Source organism: Drosophila pseudoobscura, chromosome 2, assembly GCF_009870125.1.
Source record: "Drosophila pseudoobscura strain MV-25-SWS-2005 chromosome 2, UCI_Dpse_MV25, whole genome shotgun sequence".
Lineage (NCBI taxonomy): Eukaryota > Metazoa > Arthropoda > Insecta > Diptera > Drosophilidae > Drosophila > Drosophila pseudoobscura.
In genome coordinates this window covers 13,420,444-13,441,548 of record NC_046679.1, presented here as the reverse complement: position 1 = coordinate 13,441,548, position 21,105 = coordinate 13,420,444, and the positions used below count along the sequence as shown (strand labels likewise).

The 21,105-nt window shown below is 48.9% G+C and overlaps 1 protein-coding gene across 2 annotated transcripts in view; it reads right to left on the bottom strand.

Annotated features, from left to right (window-relative positions):
• The window catches only part of grn (GATA binding protein grain), a 35,914-nt gene extending 16,873 nt beyond the window's left edge, over positions 1-19,041 (bottom strand). The window contains exons 1-4 of one of the 2 annotated variants that reach the window (XM_001358620.4): positions 18,501-19,041; positions 16,436-16,966; positions 4,677-4,963; positions 3,829-4,615 (exon numbers count right to left, since the gene is read on the bottom strand). In XM_001358620.4, coding sequence (XP_001358657.4) covers positions 3,829-4,615; positions 4,677-4,963; positions 16,436-16,772 — 1,411 coding nt within the window. In that variant the 5' untranslated portion in view covers positions 16,773-16,966; positions 18,501-19,041. The remainder of the gene's footprint in view (positions 1-3,828; positions 4,616-4,676; positions 4,964-16,435; positions 16,967-18,500) is intronic. The other variant, XM_033384383.1, reaches the window with a different exon arrangement.
• Positions 19,042-21,105: the final 2,064 nt, after the last annotated feature.

Here is a 21,105-nt window from a genome sequence, read left to right as displayed (position 1 = left end):
TGTTCTTCCCTACCCTCGACTCTTGTGTTCTGCTTTCTATGGTTAGGGATTTTCTCTAGCGCAGTTCCCGGTAAGTTGTATGTGTTTTGGGTCCAATCCTCCTTTGGAATGAATATCCACACTCGGCAGTTAATAAATCAAATGTGTTAATGATGTTTTTACCCCATGTGCCCACTGTGACAACACAAAAAGAGCAAACCACAGCAGCCACTGCAGTGGCGGAGAGCGGAGAGCGGGGAGGGATCCGGAGTCTGCATAGAAAAATGCAGGAGTCGGAGAGCCGCTGGACTCTCTTTAAAAACAAGGTATATTTAAGCAAGGTAGGGCATCCTTTGCTCTGGCTTTGGGCCTCCCTCTGTTTTATGGCCATTAAGCCTTTGTTTTATCCACTCCTCTCGTTTGTTTTATTCACTTTTCTCCTTTGTTTTATCCAATCGTCTTGTTTGTTTTTGGTATCAATTTGCCTGTCCTGTGGCCTGTCTCACCCCCACTCTATACACTCCTCTTTCCACTCTCTGACCCCATGACAGTTTTTCCTTTCTGGTTTTTTATTTATTTGTGTGTTTTCCAGACACACGTAGCAGGTTGGTCTATGATTTAGTAGCCTGCTTATAACTGTTATTTCTACCCCCCACTTCTGATCTGCTTCGTGGACTGTGGTCCAGGGACAATCATCATCATCATTGCCTTGTAATTTCTTGGAAATTTGTGCACACTTTGGTATGTATTTCTTCCTCATCTGCTTCTCCGTTTTCGGGTCTCTGTTGTTGTGTTTTACGGTGTGACATTGTCTGGGGTCCCAACGAAACCCATAACCGAAAACTGAAAACTGAAAACCGAAAACCAAAAACCCAAAAACTGAAACTGAAACCGAAACTGAACCTGTTTTTAGGGCCTGATTTGGCATCGTCTTTGCTGTATCTTCGCTCTGGCTCTGGCTGCTGCTGCTTCTTGTTGTAGTTGTTGGTTGTTGGTTGTAGGTTGTCCCCGGGTCTAGAGGTCTAACTAACTGTTGCTGCCTTGATTTGACATTTGGCGTCAGTGGGCCATAATTGTCTAGAATTTATGTGTTGTACCTTTTTCTCGTTAATTTGTTGCATGTGGGTAGACGTAGACAGAGATCCTGAGACACAAACCACATCTCTCTGGTCTCTGGTCTGGTCTCTGGTCTCTGGTATCTCTGGTCTACACAGGTTTTAATTAGTTGTTTGGATTAATATACAGATTTATGGCTGGGTCTTTGGATGGCTTAGGTTTTAGATTGCTTTGCTTGAATAGAGAGACAATTACTGGTGAGCAAGACAAAAGACAAAAGACACATGGATGTGTGAGTAAATAGTTTCATAGTTGTTTCAAAGTTGTTGAAATTTCAGAAATGAAAATGCTTAAAATACTCGAAACAAAACACAAGAACAAGAATGAGAACGAGAACGAGAGATAAACGTAAGCGGTAAGCGAAAAGGCAAAATGAAAAGTATGCGCCTAGTATGAATAATTGACACGCTGCGAGAGACCAAGGGGCATGGGATCCTAAGAGGGTACGAGTATCCTGCGCATGCCACACATAAGTGGCAAGCGCCTCATTTTGAGGCCAGAGCTGTCAGGGCCCGGACAAAGGAACAATGGACCCTATACCCGTGGCTCATCCTCATCCACATCCCTGCTGTTTAAGCCCAAGAGCCCTGATTGAGTGAAGTGAGAGGCAGGGAACGAAGTCGAAGGAATGCCCAGTGCCCATACCCATATCAATTACTTAAAGCTCATTCACAACATTTTTTATTTTCACCTGACAAAAGCCCAAATGGCATCCAATCAATTCAATGCACATTCGTGGCAGTGTGGCAGTCTCCCAGTCCCCCCCCCCCAGCCCCCCAGTTCCAGTCGCATCCCCAGTGGCTGTTGCCAGTGGCAGTGGCAACGAGCCACAAACTCGCAACACATGTTCTTGCGCCCGAAAAACTTATCGCAAGCGATGCGATAAAGGATAAATAAATACGGGAACAGCCACGGCAACAGGCAGCGAAGCTCGACCTGGCTCTGAGGAGGATGACTCGGAGATGGAGTCGGAGTTGGAGTTGGAGTTGGAGGACCTGGGCCTAACGAAGGTAACCCAACAATGCGGCTGCAGACAATTTTTTCTCATCTCTCTCTACCTTTTTGTATTTATTTTTTATTTTGCTTTTGTTGCTGGGTTAGTTAAAGCAAGCAAACTGTCGCCTGGCTAAGAAAATGAAATAAAATGAAATCTGAAAACATTTTGTCAGCGGAGATGCAGCTTCTCCCTCGTACGAGTATTGTGTTCGCTCGGTGCCGCTTCCTCATTTGGGGTCGCTGTTATACAGTCATGATTACGAGTATTTGGGGCTCATATGGGCGGGGGGAGGGGATGCGGTGGTACGTGTCTATTTGCATTTGTGGGTGCAGCTTGGAAGCAGGGTGCGCTCGGTGTTGTAACAGTAACAATTGCAGGTGAATGCAGGAAGCATTGGTGGTGGTGCTGCCCTCCACAGGGGTCACAGAGTGACCTATCGGTGATGCTAATAAGGTCCATCTAACTAACTGGAATTTACCCCTAAAACTAACTAACAGAGCTGCTCTTAGCCAGGGCCAGCTGGCCTCTCGACTCGTTTTTGGGGGTAGGCCGTGGCACTCAAACTCCGACTCCGACTGCGACTCCGACCCTCACGCATAGCATAGCCCAAGTGGCAGGCAGCTATAAAGATGTCGTTGTCGTTGTTTCTGTTGTTGCTGCTGATGTTGTTGAGTTGTTGTCGGGCCCATGCAAAAACGCAACGGCAAAGCAGGTGCAGCAGCGGCGTCCAACTTCCGCAGCGAATGCGAATGAATGCGGCTGCTTCTGTACGCGTACGAGTGTACGAGTGTGTGTGTGGTGGGTCTTTTCAAACATCAGCCACGGCAGCAGCAGCAGCAACATGAAGTAATTAACAACCACAACAGCAACAACAACAACAACAACAACAACACATCAGGCTGCAACAACAACCACATTGATGAGAAGGCAGTGGAGCCAAGCAAAGCGTTGACAATAGCATTGAAGTTGCAGTTGCAGCAGTTGCCGCTTGCCACTTGCCACTTGCCGCTGCTCCTCTCCTATTGTTGCTGCCGTTGTTGTCATTGTAATGTGCTGATTTCATGGCAAGCGGCTACGCCGCGTATACGCAATGGGGGAGCGGGACATGCTCTGGGGCTGGGATCTTTCTGCATATTTTTTAGGCGGCCCGCAAAAGCAGGAAACATGCTCAAGTGGCGGGAATGTGGCCAGCATGCTGCTCCAGAGCACATGTCAAGTGCAACTTGTTTCTGTGTGAGTTTGTGTCGCTTCTTCTTTTTTTGGATTGGGCATGGTCTGTGGCAGGGGCAAAGATTTCTGTGTGGTGCAGGAGTTAAGTGAGGAAGAGTTCTGGTAGCTTCCCACGTGAGCGTGTGAAACAGAAAATGGCCAAAGGGTTCGTCAATCACAGCAGGGGGCGAAGGCGGGGGCGGGTGACAAAATGAAAACTACAAACTAAAATAATGAAAATTAAACATTAAGTGTTTCAACTGGAGACGGTTTACATTGGTTATCGATCGATAAATTTAACAAAAATAAATTTGTTATCGTTGCTTCGATAACAAATCGATATGTTTCGATAACATATGAGCCATCATTCGATAACACAGCAATGTAAACCGCTCCTCGATTGGACACAACACATAGGTAAACATAATTGAATTGTTGTACAATCGATAACTATCGATAACAAGCAACAATGATTATTCACCCACACCAAGATCGCATAATGTCGGAAAAACTTTTGTCTTGCTTACCAGCACTCGTCCTCGGCTTCGTCCGCACCGGCTTCACGTCCAGTCCTCCGCCGACGCCACCACCGCCGCCACCCACCCCGGACCCACTGTGTCCGCCCAGGGATCCGGAGCTGCCGCCCGCCCCACTGCCGCCACCCATGCCGCCGCCCATGCTGCTGCCCATGCCGTGCATGGCCGCACTGGCCGCGGAGGAGGCGGAGTGGTGGTGGTGTCCGCTGTGGTGGTGGTGATGGTGGTGCGCCGCCGCCGCCGCCGCTGCACCCATACTATGCCGCACGGCGGCCGCCGCCACGGAGGAACTTTGGAACATGTTGGCCGCTGCCACGGCCGCTGCCTGGTGGTGGGCCGCCTGTGCGGCGTGGTGGTACGACGCGTAGCTGCTGCTGTCGTAGCTGCCCCCGCTGCCGCCGTTCGCGCTGCCGCTGGCATTGTTGGAGGCCGCGTAGTGCGCCTGCGCGGTGCCGTCGAACAGCCCGTTCGAGGAGGTGGCCGCAGAGGCTGAGGCGGAGGCGGAGGAGGAGGCATTGCTGTTGTTGGGATTGCTGCTGCCGCCCTGCTGCTGCTGCTGCTGCTGTTGCTGCTGCTGCTGCTGCTGGCTGCTGCTGGAGTTGGAGCTATTGTTATTGCTGTTAGTACCTTCGCGCTGCTTGGGCGCTGCTGTGGGGGCGGGTCCGCTCGAGCTGGCACTGCCATTCTGGATGGAGGGCTTGATGTCCAGCGCACAGCTGGCGTCCGTCAGTGAGGTAGAGCCCGTGGCCTGTTGGTGCATGAAGGCGTTCATAACGGCCTGCAAATGAGACCAGTCATCGATAAGTTATCGATCGATGTTCGATTGGCCAGCAGCTTACCTGGTACTCGGATGGACCGGTTTGTACTGAGTCGGGCGTCGAATCCTTTGGCGGTGTCGGTGGGAATGGAAACGAGTGCTGGCCGGCGGCCGTCGTCTGGTGGCTCTGGCCCATCTGGCCCAGCTTGTGCTCCACCTGCGGCTCCTGGGGGCAGGCGAACTGTCCCATGCTCCAGGCGCTGGCGGGGGCGAACGACTTGTGCTCGCTGGTCAGCCAGGGACTCAGCGGGGTGTGGAAGTGCGGCCGGCACACTTGAGGCGTGGCATGTGTGGAGGGCATGCGGGATGCTGCAACAAAAAATCAAAAGCGAGCTTAATAAAAATCTGCGGCTGAAGAAATCAACTTAAATGCTGCATTAAATCAATTATGGCCCGAATTTATAACGAAGATAAACCGACTAAGCCGCGACCAGAAGCGATAAAAATTCATAATAAACGACGCGGTTGTTCTCCTCCGCTCGTGTTTTCCTCTGTGGCTGCCGCGCAAATTTGCTAAGCAAAAGCCAGCCAGCCAGATCCAAGGCGGAAAAGCTGTGTTATAATTTATGAAACACCACAGATAGAAAGAGACAGAGAGAGAGAGCTGAGCCGCCTCAGAACCTCTGACCACACCGTACCACAGATCAAGCGATCGATCCACCATCGATTCAACGCTTGCGGCCTTCGGGCCGACTTTGCATATGGCCAAGACCAAAGAGAGCCACGCCACAGAGAGACTGCGACTGCGACTGCGACTGGTGCTGGTGCTGGGACTTCTGCATTGTCATAAATTGTTTAATTTGTATCATAAACAATCGCGTTAAACTTTTGTCCCAGAGCTAAAAAGATCGATCAACGGCTCTGCTCTGCCTGGATCTGCGGATCGGGGGCCCCGTTGCCGTTGCCGCCGCCTCACCTATGGCCAGGGATCGGCTAAAAGTGTAGCCTAAATGTCTGGCAGTGTATAATTTAGCAGACACCAAGTGAGATTTATGTGCGCCAGTGCTGCCTGCCGGTTGGCCCCAGCGATCGCCAGTATATCGGCATAGGCTGGGCCTATATCCCCCATGTCTGGTCCGTCTGTTCCGAGTGTATGAGTATCCTCGGAGCGGGTGCCAGTCGGGGTGCCATGGAGGCATGTTGCAATTGTTTGAGGCGCACTTATTCTTATTATTATCATTAATATTGCTGGCTTCAGCTCCCCAAAGAGTCGCAGGCCTTTGGGGCTTGTTTGTATGCGAAATTATTTTTGATTATGCAGCAGCCACAGCAGCAGCAGGAGCACCAGCAGGAGCAACACTCAGAGCCGGCTGGCCAACAGTAGGTCAGTTCAATGCACGCCAAGATGGATTAGGCCAAATCAAGACCAGGCAAGAGCCACCACAGAGGTTTGGGTAATGGAGAAACAGGAATGCTCTACAAATTGAATCTTTCCTCGAAAATCATGGGAAACTTTTTCACAAACAAAGGAGGGGGGGCCTCCTGATGGCACCCAATCATTGCCAGATTCTGTTCCCCAAACAAGCCGCAAAACAAAGCCATAATTCCCCAGCCCCCGATAAAGGGTATTCCTTCATCGGCAGCAATCAGCGGTTGCAAAAAAGAGAAGAACATGATCGTTCGATGGATGGTTTGGGTTCACTTCGATCGATCGATCGATCGACCGATGGGCTGGTGGTTTGGCTGGATCGATGCCTCCGATAATATCCATTTGATTATCCTAATAACAGTGCTTTAGTGGCGATATTATATGTACGTGTGTCTGATTATAGAAATTAGCCAGGGCAGAGGCAGTTGCAGTTGCAACCAGCAACCACAACATAGTTGCACAGTCCGACAGTCGGACAGTTGGACAGTTGTGGTTTCTTCGAGTTCCGCGGAAGACACATACATATGTATGTATGTATGTATAGTATTTCCCTGGCCAATGCCTCAATCAAATGTTGTTACTGCTTCTCCCGAGACTTCACACTTTTGCGCCGACAACGACAAAACCCGATTACCAGCTACGTGCCACCTCATCTTTGAATGAATATATCCCCCGCACCCCCCCACCCTCCCACCGCACCATATGGATACTCGTATGAAGTCGTCATCATCGCATCGGACTTGTACTTGTATAATTTGGCCAGACTCGGGGAAATAATCACATTGGACATGCTAAATTATAGAGTGCAGCTTTGCGGGCAGGGGAGAGGGGCTGGACTCCGGCTCGGGCAAATCAATGCCGGCTCTTCTTTAATTGGAAACTTTCAATTTGTTTGGAGCCGAGTCCGCCGATGGTGTTGGCGATAACAGAGCGCTGTTAACTGCTGCCCGGCTGTTAATCGCCGGCCCTGTGACTCACTGTTAGCTGAAGCTCGGATGGAAGCTCGGTTCGGATCGGATTGAGGCCCTCGCTCAGACCGACCTGCGGCTGTTGGCATCTTTTTGTGTGTGTGTGTGTGTGTGTGCATAAAACAATTCGCTAATAAATCAAGACCCGGAGTACACAGCAATTAAAGTTGCAAAAAGTTGGAAGAAAACAGCAAGAAACAACGACATTTTTTTTTTGATTGTTGTTGTCGGTATGCAAAGCTCGTGCTGGTGGAAAGCTCTTTTGTTGTTGTTGTATGACTCGCATGTGTTGTGGCAGTGGCCGGGGGCAGGGGTTGCCCTTGGTCGTCCCCAAAGCCAAAAAAAAATCCCGGCTGACACGTTCTACACAACAACAATAACAACAAAAACAACCTGTACAACAAAAGCAAGTTTTTTTTGTGTTACTTTTGTTTTGTTTTGAAGTTTTTGGCCTGCGCTTGATTTCTTCAAAGTGACAGATCAAAGCCACAAAAGCCGACTCTCTCGCTCTCTCTCTCCCTGTCTCTCTGTCTCTCTTTTCGGACATTTCTATGGCATTTTAAAAGCGTTTGACAGCGCTCAACGCTCTCAGCGCCTGTCCATCTAGGCCGAAAGCCCGCGTCGCGTCGAGAGCCAAAGCCAAAGCCCGGGGATGGATCCGTTTGGTTTTGTGCGCCGAAAGCGCCTTTTAATTGCAATCGACTTTGCTTGACGACGACGTGAATGACATAATTAATGTACGTACGTACGTATGTCTATGTGTGATGTATGCGATGCACTTAGCCGGACGTGTTGGACATTTGAAGATGACAGACCATGACAGAGAGAAAACAGGTGATGGCCCGATTGGCGTGGCACTGTTGCAACAATTTCAATTAGTAAAATGCAGCCAGCAGCTGGATCCTATCATTTCGGCCATCTCATCAGCACAGCATCCCCTCTCATCCCCATCCCCATGCCCATCCCCATACCCTTTTTACCATCATCAACACATTTGAATTGGACAACAAAGGGCACGGATGGGTACCGCTCAAAGAGCGCTGCCATCTTGATAGGACACGGGGCGGGAAAAAAAAGGATTGCCAGCTCTTTGGTAAATTAAATTCACACCAAAAGCTGGGCCAGATATGGGATTAGGGGTTGAGAGATTTTCCGCGTTATCAATCGAGACAAATCAAATCCGCAAATGAGTAAAACGAGACTCTAGGACACTCTCTCTCTCTCTGTGATGTTTCCCCTGCGCCCCAGTTTGTTGCGGGGGGATTCCGGAGTCGATTAGTGGATTCAGCTGCTTCCTGTTCTGGCCAACAATCAATCATGCAAAGGACTCGCGCCGGAGCCAGGGAATCCTCTGGTTTGACCCCTTGTACACACATACAGACATTCACACACGTGTGAGTGTGTGTCTGCAGGCGGTGGCTTAATTTATGGCCAGAGCTACCCTCAAGACATATAACAAGGACTTTTCACCTGCTCCGATGTAGATGTTGTAGCTGTTGTAGGCGCGTGGCGGCTCCAAAATGCGGTCAAGTGTCTCTCTCTCCCTCTCTCCCTCCCTCTCTCTCTGTAGCTCTGCGTCTTTGCCTCTCTCTTGAGACACTTACACCTGCTCCAAAATTGGAAATTGTTTAAACATGCAGCAGCGGCGGCCGCAGCGGGCCATAAACTATAACGGATTCCAGTTTTAGCCACCACCAGTGGCACAGTGGTACTCTCTGCTCAGCAGGTAGGTCAGTTTTGGCCGCCTCAAAGACACCTTGATAGTAGTTTTAGTTGGAGCTCAAACCCCCGAACTCGAAGCTGAAGTCGAGGCAGAAAACTGAAGCTGAAGCCTGAAATAGTGGCTAAGAGGAGAGGTCGATCGGTTGGTCGGTTGGTTGGTCTCTGGGGCTGCTTAGCATTTTGCGCGCTTGTTTGTTTTAATTATTTCTTTGCTTTTCCCTGCCTGGCATTATGGCATTTGCGTGACTCCGACTGACGGAATGACGGACTGACTGACCGACTGACTGACTGACTGACTGACGTGCTGGGGGCCGAATGAGTGACTGACAGAAACAGAGGCAGTCAGAGGCAGGCTGCATTATTAAGCGCAAACTGCGCTGCCTCTGCCATCTATATTATTAACACTTTATTTGCGGCATGCCGCACAGCCCCCACCCTCTCCTCCCCCTTGCACACAGCCTCGGCCCGGCCCGGCCCGGCCCTGCCTCAAGTTGCATGCCAGCTTATCATTAGTCATAAGTTGTCAATTGTATTTATGATAATGCGTTTAATAACTCAAGTAGCAGCAACGGCAAAGGCAAAGGCAACGGCAGCCTGTAAGTTATGCTGCCGCTGCCGCTGCTGCTGCCATTGTGGCAGGCTGGGCAATGTTGCACAACTGCCAGTACGAGTATCTCTTTTGAGGAATTCTCTGGGTTATTAATTGCTTTATAATTGTCGTATTACAAGAGCATTTCTGTGGAGAATTTCTCTGTGGCCGGCTCTCAAGAGGAGAGATAGTTTTCGGCTGGGATCGGCTCTGGGTAATGGCCGTAACCAGGTTGTTTGGGCCAACGTGTGAATTACGTGGCCTGGGCCCCAGCAGCTTTTGCATACTACATACGTGCCACAATGCTGCCACAAAAAACTAAGCCAAAAGGAGAAACATGTTGACAACAAGCAGTGCAACACGGGGGGTAAGGCGGGGTGAGGGGGAGTCGGGTTTTGGGTTGGGTTTTGGCTCTGAAGTGCGCCATTTTTGTGGCCATTTGTTTTGCAGCGAAGCAGCGGAGGGGTGTAGGGGTGGGGAGTGCGGCAGTGCAGAAATGTTAATAATGCGGCTGCAGTTGCCATTCGGTGGCACGGGGAGAGTGGGGCAACTGGAATCCTTGCCACGCAATGGCGAAAGCCAAGAAGAGGAAATTTATGCAAATGCCGCCTCGGCTGTCAGTCAGTCCGTCAGTCCGTCAGTCAGTCAAACGCTTTGACAGTTTTCAGTTCGTTTGGCGTTCGTTTCCCTCTACCCCTCTCTCCCTCTCTCCATCGTGCTCCTACCCGCTGGTGGTCTCTTTGGCCGGCTAATGAGCAAACACCCCAAAAGGGATGCCGGAGTGTGTCCTGCGCTCGCACTTATGACAGTTCGAAGCGTCAGCGAAATCATTAAAATTGACAAGTTTTTATATGCCACAAACCAAATTTGGTCAACGTTTGAAGTGATCGCTAAAAGTGTTTCAGCCAGCCAGCCAGCCGCGGACTCATCTGCTCCACCGACAAGTTGCTGTTGCGGATTGCTGTTTGGTTTTTGCTGTTGGGACCACCGGCGGGCGCTGCTTCACATGTCATAAATAAGAACGCGTTGACATTTATCACAACAAAGGGCCAAAAGACAAAAGGCTGGCCTGCTGCCTCCGAAAAAAAACAACAACTGGCCAAAGAAAACGTTGCATAAATTCATAAGCGGCTGCGAGCTTGAGAAATTCAATTGATGCGACCTCGACTTTGGGGCCCTCTCTCGGTGCCCGGCGGACCGCGGCGGCTGTGTCCACTCTTGTGGCATATTCGCATATTAATAAAATATTTTATTAAACACACGCGCCGCCGTCGCCAACAACCGAACATCCGAACAGCCAAAAGATGAGATGCGATGAGAGGATCCGCTGCGAAAAATTATGCTAAACAGTTTTGCTCTGCGCGCCCTCCCAAAAAGGCCACAAACGAAAAATCGTGAGTCTGCCGTTGCCTCCCTTCCTGCCCCCCCCCCCCCCTTCCTGCTTGCTTGCAACAAATTTTTGGCGGCGTCTCTGGCGACACATATTTCCAGTGATCGAAGCCCCGAACGCGGCCCCAAAAGAACCCATGAATTGTCCACATATTTTCGTATTATTGCTGCATTGTTATGCTCTGTTCTGTGGCGACTCTTCGAGTGTTTTTTTTTGATTTTGGCTAAAACTGGTTGGCTGGCCCAAAACGATCTAAACAAATTTGGCATTGACAAATGTTAATTAGAGAGGGGCCCCTGGCACAGGTCTTCGTCTTCTTGTGATTTCGATTCCAATTCCTGGTAAGATTGTTCTAGTTTGATAGCTAATGTGGCGGGGGGCGGGGGGGGCTTTTCCTAGGAAGCAATTTGACTGGGGGTACAATGACTCTTTCGGGGGCCTCCTCCTCTGATTAATAAGCCATTCCTGGGCGCTTGATCAGTTAAGGCAAATGTCGCAAAAGTCATTTGTAAACTTGACACTGCAATGGGACCACGGACTCGGCAGCAGGCTGTGGATGCCTACCGGGGGCACGTCGGAGTTACAGCCAGTGCCACACAATGCCAAACACGGCTGCACAAATGTATTAGCAACAATTTATCAGAGGCACACAAATGTTTGCTGCCGTTGCCATCGGATGCTGCTGCCGCTGTTGCACCATTGACAGCGGGGGCAGCTGGCAGCTGCCAACAATGCGCTAATATTCAATATTGTAATTGCATGCACAAATCGTGGTCCCCGAGACTCTCTGGCAACATGCGACGGCTTCTTTGCCTCCTTTTCTCCTGTTGCTGGCTGGCTGGAAAATTAATGAATGCTGGCCTCCAGCCTGCCGGCCAGCCGTCCTGCCTGGCTCATTGTATGGGGCATATCGACCGCTCGCTGTGTTAGACAAATCACAACAACAGCAGCAACAGCAGCAACATGTGGCTGCCACTGCCGTGCTGCTGCTGCTGCTGCCGCTCAAGATGCGTAAGCTTTTGTCTTGATTGTTGTCGATATAAATCGCCTTCGAGTCGCATTTTGATTTAACAAATTAATAATGAAAAGAGAACGGTAGCCGGTGCCTGGCTGCCTGGCTGCCTGGCTGCCTGGCTGCCTTATTGATGATGCCACAGCATAGTCGGGGGGCACTGCAAATACTATACATAGATCTGTGCAATACGAGTGGTATGTATTTATGAGTGAACAAGTTCCTGGAAATCTCAAACTGACAAATGACAGCGCCCGGGACCACATCTAGCCCGCAAAGACTTCCGGCCCCGTTTCCCCAGAAGCAGGCGGCAAGCTTTGAAGGAGCCTGTGGCATTCGCCATCTTGGCCAGATTGATGCAGCAACAGGCAGCAACAGGCAACACAGGCACAGGCACAGGCACAGGCATCAGCGACATTGATAGTGATTGAAGGACAGCTGTTCACACTAGGCGAGACCTAGCCTGGACTGGACTGGACTGGGCCCGGGTCCGGGCCTGGGCCTGGGCCTGGGCCAGGGAGAATGTCAAATTAGAATGCGAAACGTGTCGCCAGTGGGAATGTGTGGCTGCAGATACGAGTACTCTGGCAGTGGCGGACAATGGCTGTGGCGGCACCTTTTGCACCTCTGATGGTTTGCCGGCAACACCTTTGGCTATGTGGCATGCAAAGCAGCAGTAACAGTGCAACACTGCAACGGCAGCAGCAACACTGCAGCCGAGTCCAGCCAACAGTCAGTCGGAGAAGGAAATGTTGCTGGAGTGCAAATTAATTGAAGCATCGCAGCAATGTCAACGACAGTGGCAACATCACGTGTTGCATGTTGCATTTTGGCGTAGGCAGAGGGTTTGGTTCTGGCTCTGGCATCGCATTCTTATAATTATGTCATTTAATTAAGCAGAGACAGTTCTTGCTGCCACGACTAATTAAAACATCGCGCCAGCAGCAGCATCGAACATGTGCAACGCGGGCGGTGGCAAGCAAGCCTCCATGCTTCATGCCCCATGCCCCATCTTCATCTCGAGTGAATGAATGACCGGCCACTGTCAATGCATTCAACAATCACACAAAACAGCGCTTCAACTTTGCCGCTTTGCATCGTACGATGTACGAGGAATGTTTCCTGGAATTTGGGTCATAATTAATGTGGCATGATTTGGCAGACGTTTTAATCAAACGCGAATTGAATGCTGCCCAAAGCCACCCAAAAACTAGGGGAGGTGGCTCGCCTAGCGAAAAGGGAAGCCCAAGGGAATTTCATGGGCTTAGAGGCCACATCAATCATACGCAGCGGTGGCCCAGCTGTTCAATTGCAATACCATAACTCATTTTTATAGGCCATCCACTCAAAAGCACACACACACTCTCCAACATGCCCGCAATTCGTTGAAAACTTGCGCACCGGGATTAAGATTTGCAGTCGAGATTCTGTCCCGAGGTTCAGGCACAAGGCAGCAGGCACGCTATGACTCCTGCCCAGCCCCAGACCCAGCCCCAGACCGTCCCGGCCTCGTGGTTGCAGTCGGTAAATTACAACAACTATTACACACACAAGCAACCCAGAAACCCAGCAACCAACCAGGAATCCCCCCTCCTGTGTGCTTTTTGCGCTTTTGGCCGTGTTGTAATTTCTTGGAAATTTTGTGCAGTTTTATGCCTGGCCACACGAAAATTTATGAGTGGCGAGCGCTTCAAGTGCAACACCTGGTAGCTGGTAGCTGGTAACTGGCAACCGCTGGCCAGGAGCACCAATTGCCAGCTCGGATCTAGACCTAGAGACTCTGAGAGTTGCAGAAGGAGTTCCGAGTTCCGAGCTCCAAGAGACTTTTTCAATGGGCCCGCATCTCATTTGATATCCTTTTGTGTGTCGGTGCCACTGTGCGTGACATTTGCGTTAAGTGCTCGGTCCCCTCGGCCGGATTGTGGGAACATTCTAGCCAGCAAAAACAAACTTTTCATTTGCCCGATTCTGCTTGGCCGATAAGGCCACAAAAAAAGCACGACACACAATATTGGACCCCGCCTTGGCCACTGGTCAGTTCTGCCATTCTGCCATTCGAATTTATTAATGGCTATATCTATATCTATCTCTATCTTTCAGTTAGAGTGCAATGGCTGCCTCTCTTTCACTCGTTCTCGGCCAAGAATAGGTTTTCAAATGTTTTGGCAATTAACAATGTATTTTATGCCCCCGCGCTGCCGACGTGGCCAACAGATTAAGGCTAACTAATTGGACGATCAAAAGGTTAACAGAGTGGGAAAAATCGTTGGATTTTAAAGGTGTTTTCTCAGAGAAAACTGCAAGGGAAAAAGAGTTTCAAAGGTTTCTGGGAATATGAAAATGTACTCTATAAAAATCGAGTAAATTATGTTATTTCGAAACTAAAAATTCCTTAAATCTTAGACTTGATTTCCTTTCCCATAGATGCAATTTCAAAGCCATACCTTGTCAATAAATTGCCAAAAATTGTATATTTAATTATATAATTCAGTGCCCGAAAACCTGCCTAAGAAGCCCGCCCAAAAAGCCCCTCATGTCTGGGGCGAATAGCAAAAACAGCCACAGCTGAGCCCCAACACAAACAGCAACAAAAAAAATAAAACGTGGGGCATATGTATATATTTTTCATCGAAAATGTTTGGGAAAAAAGAGGTAACAAAATGTTAGAAAATATAAAAAAAAAACACACACACACACATACTATAATATAGTATATACTGAAAAAGATGCAGATACAGGGGACACACAAAGATACAGATACAGATACACAGAGTCACGCGGCCGACAAAAGTTATTGCCAAAATGTTCGGCATGTTTGCTTTTGAAATTTAAATTTCACATTTGCTGTGGTCTCCGGCTGTTGCTGTCTCGTTGTTGGTTTTTATGACTTTGGCTAACATAAAAACCGAACCAGTACACAGTGTATGTGTGTGTGTGTGTGTGTGTGGGAGGAGTGTCGGCGGGCGTCTAAATTCGAGGGGCGGGACGAGCCCTAGTTGCTTAATTTGCCCACTAATGACAGCCACTAAAGTCGTCCCCTCATAATTGACAACTAAATTGGGATTTTGACAACTGGAAGCCCCCACCAGGGCAGCCCCCAGCCCTCCTCAGACCTCCTCAGCCCTCACGAGATGTGACATATGCAGACTAATGAATTTTAAAATCAACGCTCACCACAGGTGCCCCGGTGCGGAGCTCGTTATGGATGCGAGTGCCACTGCCACAGCCATCGATGCCCCAGAGTCCCCGCTCTGCGGTGCGGCAGACAGTCAGACAAACTGTCAGTCAAATGTTGAACGAACAGAGCGCGGGATTTGAATCCGAGAAGTTTTGAGTGCATGAATGAATTACAGAGGTGGAGGAGAGCTCGGCTCGAATGGAATCAAATCAAGCATCAATAAAGTCGGCATATGAATAACATGAATTAAACATAAATGCAAAAGGAATCGATGGAGAGAGAGAGAGAGAGAGATGGCAGAGGCAGAGGAAATAGGCTAAGGAGCCCCCCAAAGCTGATTGATCACTTTGCAGTTGCAGCCTCTCTGTTTGGCAGGGATCGCTCCCCCCCTCCCGCCTCTGCCGACACATTCCTGGTGTACAGAAATTTTAAATTAAAATTTTGCACACTCAAAGAGCAGGAAATAAATTCAGCGACCAAGAGACCGGGCGACGGAGCATTGATGCATGTCACGTTTGGGTGTTCGTTGCGTTTTACGTGGAACTGTCAAAATGCAAACCAAAGCCAAAGCCAAAGCCCGAGCCCCAAACCCCCAAAGCGAAAAGCCAAACCCCAGAGTCAGAGACACTGCTGCAACAACAATGGGGCCCTGCAATGCTAAGTGCCAAGTGAAAATGGTTTGGGGCTTTGGGCTTTTTGGGTTTGGGCCATCAGCTGTCAAAACTGACAGCAGAGTCACAGTCTGAGCCACAGAGCCACTCTCGGCCACAGCAGCAGCAGAGCGCTGCACGGTGGCTCCTCAAATTGAAAATTAACTTAGCGGAACTGGAAATTTTTTTGGAGGCGTGTGAACCACACATACCCCTCTGAAAATAATGTCGTCTGCCATTTGGGGGCCCCTCGCGCGCCGCACTAATGAGCCCAGATCATTTTCTTTTTGGCCCAACGAACAAATTTCAGGCAATTAGGAAAATTTCCATTTTCACGAGATGATATTCTCAGGTGGGGCTACAAAACAGAAGGCTGTAATAGAGACATAGACCATGATGAGGAAACTTTCGTTTTGCGTTTTTATGTGCAGAAATTTACGGAAAAAGAATAAATGATTGTGGGTTGAGGAAATGCCCAGCTAGTTTCCCTGCTATCTGCAGAACTTTAATTCAATGCTTTGGAGGATATCTAGGATACAATCTGGCCGCAAGTATCTAGAGCCCAGCGATTTCTGTGGGGCCCCTCCCCCTCATTATTTATGGCGGCCAACCGGAAACGTTCACTCAGCAACACAAAAAAGGCGCGAAGCAATCGATTTGTGGGCGTTGGGCGGCCACAGCGGGGCAGACCCACCACCGCCAACTATACAACCTCCCCCCCACAAAATACATTCATTAAAAACGCATTAGAAATGACATTAGAACAAATGTCCGGGGCACAAACAACAACCACAAAAACAAAAAAAAAACAAAAAAAAAGATGGAAGAAATTACTATTAAATAAAACATAAATCCATTTTAGGTGGAACCTTTGCCCATGCCTCGCCCCCAATGGGTACTTACTGTGCTGATGATAGCTCGGATAGTACCGCCGATGGTGTCCATTGCTCTCGAGCGCATAGAACGCGCTCATGTCGCTGGTGTCCAGGCCGAGGCCGGAACCGGCACCGCCCGCTCCGCCGCCGAGGGCCGCTCCGACGCTGCTGCCCGCCGAGGAGGCGCCGCTGGACAGGCTGTGGTGGCTGTGGGCCAGGCTGCTGCCTGCGCTGCCCAGGCCGTTGGTGTGTGGGGAGACGCCGCCGCCATTGCTGCCGGATCCTGAGCCGCCGCCGCCGCCGCCTAAGCGCGGACTGTCGTACCAGCTGCGCGCGGCAGCCTCCGCTGTTGAGGTCATATCCATTTCGAGTATAATCTTGAATGCTTTTCTCTGTTACCGTGGGGTGTATGTGAATCGGCTCTCGCTCCTTCTCTCTGCGGCTGGGGGATGGGTGGGTGTGTGGATGTGTGTGTGTGTGTGCGTTGCAGTGGCAAGTAGCGCTGGCTTCTCAGCAACCACACATTTTCCTGTTCACGCGCCTAACCACACAGAACGCGCTGCAATTTCAGAAATTTTTGTACTTTAGAAGCTGAAATTTGGTGGCTTTCCTTGCGAGGTGTCTGCGCTTGATAAGATTCTAACGGTAGCTGTAGCGGTAGCTGGCCTTATCAGCTGCCCCAACACTCTGCACTCCTTATCGCACCCGAACGCACTTCAAGCCTTACATTCTTTTTGTTCAATTGTTTTTATAGCTATGTACTTTACGGGCACGGTAACGGTACAGTTGTGGTGGCAGTTTGGCTAGGATAACCGCAGGTTGATTTACGGCTGCTCTACAGATCCGAGACCAGACCTTAACCGCCACCGCCTTGGCCATGGTGGGAAGTGCGCATTTTTTTTGGCAGTTGCAATTGCAGTTGCAGCCCTCGCATTGATTGATGATCTTGCCTGCATCCCAGGGGACCGACCTAATAAACATGTCCCTGGCACAACGTTCTGGGATTGTTCCCCGCTCTCTCCTGTCACAATGTTTACACTGTCATAAAGCCGAGACAATCGTGTCTCTGGCGCACAAAAGGATGTACAAGTACCCGTATCCGTGGGATGTCAAAGACGGCGCCCGGGACTGTGCGTGGGAGTGCAGGGACCGAGGCAGGTGTGTGCGCGCGAATGTGTGTGTGGGCCCAATTAGAGTTTCATCTGAGGTTTATCTTCTGGCTTGAATTAGTACGGGCATCCGCACTATCGGAGACTATCAGACAATCGGACAATCAGACAATCGGACAATCGGACAGACAAGTTCTATTGATTTAGACAGGTAGCCCCAGAGGTGAGACAACATTTTTGGGGGGAATTTTTCGGGGGTCTTATCAGGCATAGATAGTGCCTCGTACGAGTGTCTGTGTGCACTGCACTCGTTGAATACTTTTTTAAAAAATGATTACTATCAACAGGAGTCGTGCTATTTGCTTTCTTTGTTTGCTTTGGCTTCGAAAAATTAATAATACAACCCATGGTTTGGACCCGACTTCTTCTATCTTTAAGGTAGGTATTCCAGATGCCTATCGCGCGATTGACAATTGCGCTACAGAAATATGATAAGGCAACATAATTTGTTACCGCTCTGGGCCACTCTGGGGAGGCACAAAGACAAACAGCTCGCCTCCTCCTATCCAACAATTTTTGATTTGCTTTCTGCGTGGCAGCGTTCTCAATCAATTTATCTATCTATCAGTAGAAGCAACAGCAGCACCAGTGCCAGTACCAGTACCAGCGATACGGGGCAAAAGAAGCAAACACTTTTCATTAAATGTCTTCAAAAATATAGTATTCGATTGTTGTTGCTGCTGCCGCTGGCTGTTGCTGTTGTTGTTTGTGATAGCAATAAATTGATAAGCCAGTTGCCAGATTTTTCGATGCCTGTGTCAGCCAGTATTCGGGGCTGTTTGGGTCCCTTGAGGCACTGTTGATTGCTCGATAAAGCGCTGCGCTGAACCGTTAAAATCTCATCAATTTGTTGGGGAAACGTTTTGTTTTATTTTTGGTTTTTTGATAGAATTATTTTGGGTTTTTCCTTTTGTTTAATCTTACATTTTAGCACATTTATTAGTACACTGTTTTCGGGCGATTTGATTTGATTTGTTTCTATGTTTTGGGGGCTCTCTTAGTTGTATCTCCGTTGTGGGGATCTCTTAGTTGTATCTTTGTTGTGGGGGGATCTTTGATTTGTATCTCTGTTTTGTTTGGCTTTTGCTAGTGCAACACTTTCTTGGCCCTGGCTCAAATGGGTTGTATTTTGCCGACGCGTTTTGAGCTTTCTCCCGGGCTTTGCGTTTGTTTCTCTGTTAGTTTTACGGAAAACACCGTCGCCGACGTAAAACCAACGCGAACGGAAAACGGCACGGCACGGCACGGTACGGTAGGGTACGGTACGGTAAACGGTATACGAACGGAACGAACGGCGAACGAGCCAACAAACGGCGTACACGATAGCGCTTCAGTTATATTTGCTGTGCTGTGGGTTGCATCGAACACGTCAACGGTTCTCGTCCAACTGAACAGGCACGAGCGCGAAACAGGAAAGACAAGCGCGTTCGCGTTCAGCCACTCACACAGATGCCCGCCGAGGCACACCGATACGCTCGTTCGTGGTGTTTGAGGGAGAAACAACTCGTCTGACGAGGGCCGGCCTTCGGTGCGTGTGGCGGTGTGCGCGGTTGGCACATACAAGATGGTCGCACCGTCAAGCAGTGCTGTGTGCGGTGCAAGCGGGATGGCTATAGCCGTCCGACTCGGCAATATGCTTGTCACTCTTTCGCCTGGAGAGCGGGGCGTGTTTTTTTGGCCGTGTGTGAGAGCAGCCAGCCAGCAGGTAACCGGTTCGGTTCGGTTTGGTTCGTTCGGGCTGCAGTTGCAGTTGTCCGTTGCGTTGGTTTGTTTGTTTGTGCAGCTCCATGGTGTATTTGTTGTTCGTGTGTTGTTGTTGCTGTTGTTGCTGTTCGTCATGCTCGAGTGCATCGTTCAATAATCTCTTTGCGGCACGCCTCTCTGCACTTGGCATGGTGCCTCGGCTGCGTTTTGGTTGTCTGTTCGCCGCTCGACGCTCGACGCTCTGCTCCTGCTCTGCTCCTCGGCTCCTCTGCTCTCCTTCTGCCTGCTGCCTCTGCTATTCGGATGTTCGGCTGCTCTGCTGCCGCCTTTGCCCGGCTGTCAAACAGTGACAACAATCATCGATCGTTCCGTTTGTGATTATGTGGTTTATTTATGGGCTTTAACATGTGTGCAGATTTGTCTGACGATTTTTGAGTTATATTCATGCGTGAGTGTGTGTGTCTCTCTTTCTCTCCCTCGCTCTTTTTGAGAGGGAGACACACATACAGAGAGAGTGAGAGAGATGTAGAGTGAGATAGCTGGCACATAAAACAAAATTTGCATAAATTAGCAGCTGGAAATTAAGCAAACTACAGAATTATGCCCATGCGTTATTTCTGTATGCTCCCAACCAACCCCCCTGCACAGTCTTCACCTCCACCCGTCGAGTAGCATCTTTCGGTTGGCGAAAACAAAACAAAACACTCAAAAGATAGTTTCCGCGTATCTAGATACAAATTATTAATATTGAGCTCGTTTATTTTGCTGGCAAGTTGGCTCCTCCGGGCTGCCTCTGGTACATGCCACATCTGCTGCACATAAACAGCTCTCTCACACACACACACACACATACACAGACATATTTTGGAGGCGAAAGCTTCGGTCCTAAAGCGTCGAAACTGGTCCTTGATTTGAATTGGGGGGAACCCTTTTCCCTGAAAGTGTACGTAGTTTAATTTTTTATTGATAAAGTATTTTCAATATCTTTAAGTTTGCTTACGAGTATCATTACTAGATTTCCTAATATATAATTTTAAAATCACTCTGAAACGAATATAAAATACAAACAGAAGCGGATCCGCAGGAATAGTTATTTAATATTTTCTTATGTCTTAAGTTTATAAATATAATACGATTTTAACTGTTTAAAAACAAGTTAAGAACAAATGTTTGAGTGCGTTTCTATTGGTTTTCAAGCCCAAAAATAAAAAATAATTGTTTGGTACAAAAAGTTTATTGAACCTTATTTTTTTAAATATATTTTGATACATACATAACTGTATAAATTTTGAAAAATGCCAATAAAATCTACCTTTTCTATTATATTTTTTTCATGCCTGTATAACATTTTCCAATATAATTTTAATGACATAATGTTATCCATCAGTATAGCCTGCACCATGAAATATTTGTCATCATTGTAGAATTCATGATGATATTTCTCTTTTTTTTCTCAAGTGTAGGTGAGAAACTTGTTGTTGCCTCATTTGTGGCATTGATTTTGGCTTCAAAGCAGGAAAGTTTTGGGGCAAAAAAGGGCTAAGTGCTGCCGCTGCCGCTGCACCTGTGAAGTAGCACAAGGATGCTGGCTTCTTGCGGGGGCACGGCGACTGGGCGACAGGTACAGGAAGACAGCTGCAAACTGAAAACTTTCCCAGGCTGACTTAATTTTACATGAATATTTTTGAATGTATTTCGGGGGCTTAAGCTCTCTTTTTTGAAGGCATTTCATAAGTTCATATGCTCGTAGCTAAGAGATATGTATCTAACGAGAACTGGCTGGGTTTTTATGGCTAAAATGAACCGTTTGTCAAAGCCTCTGGGG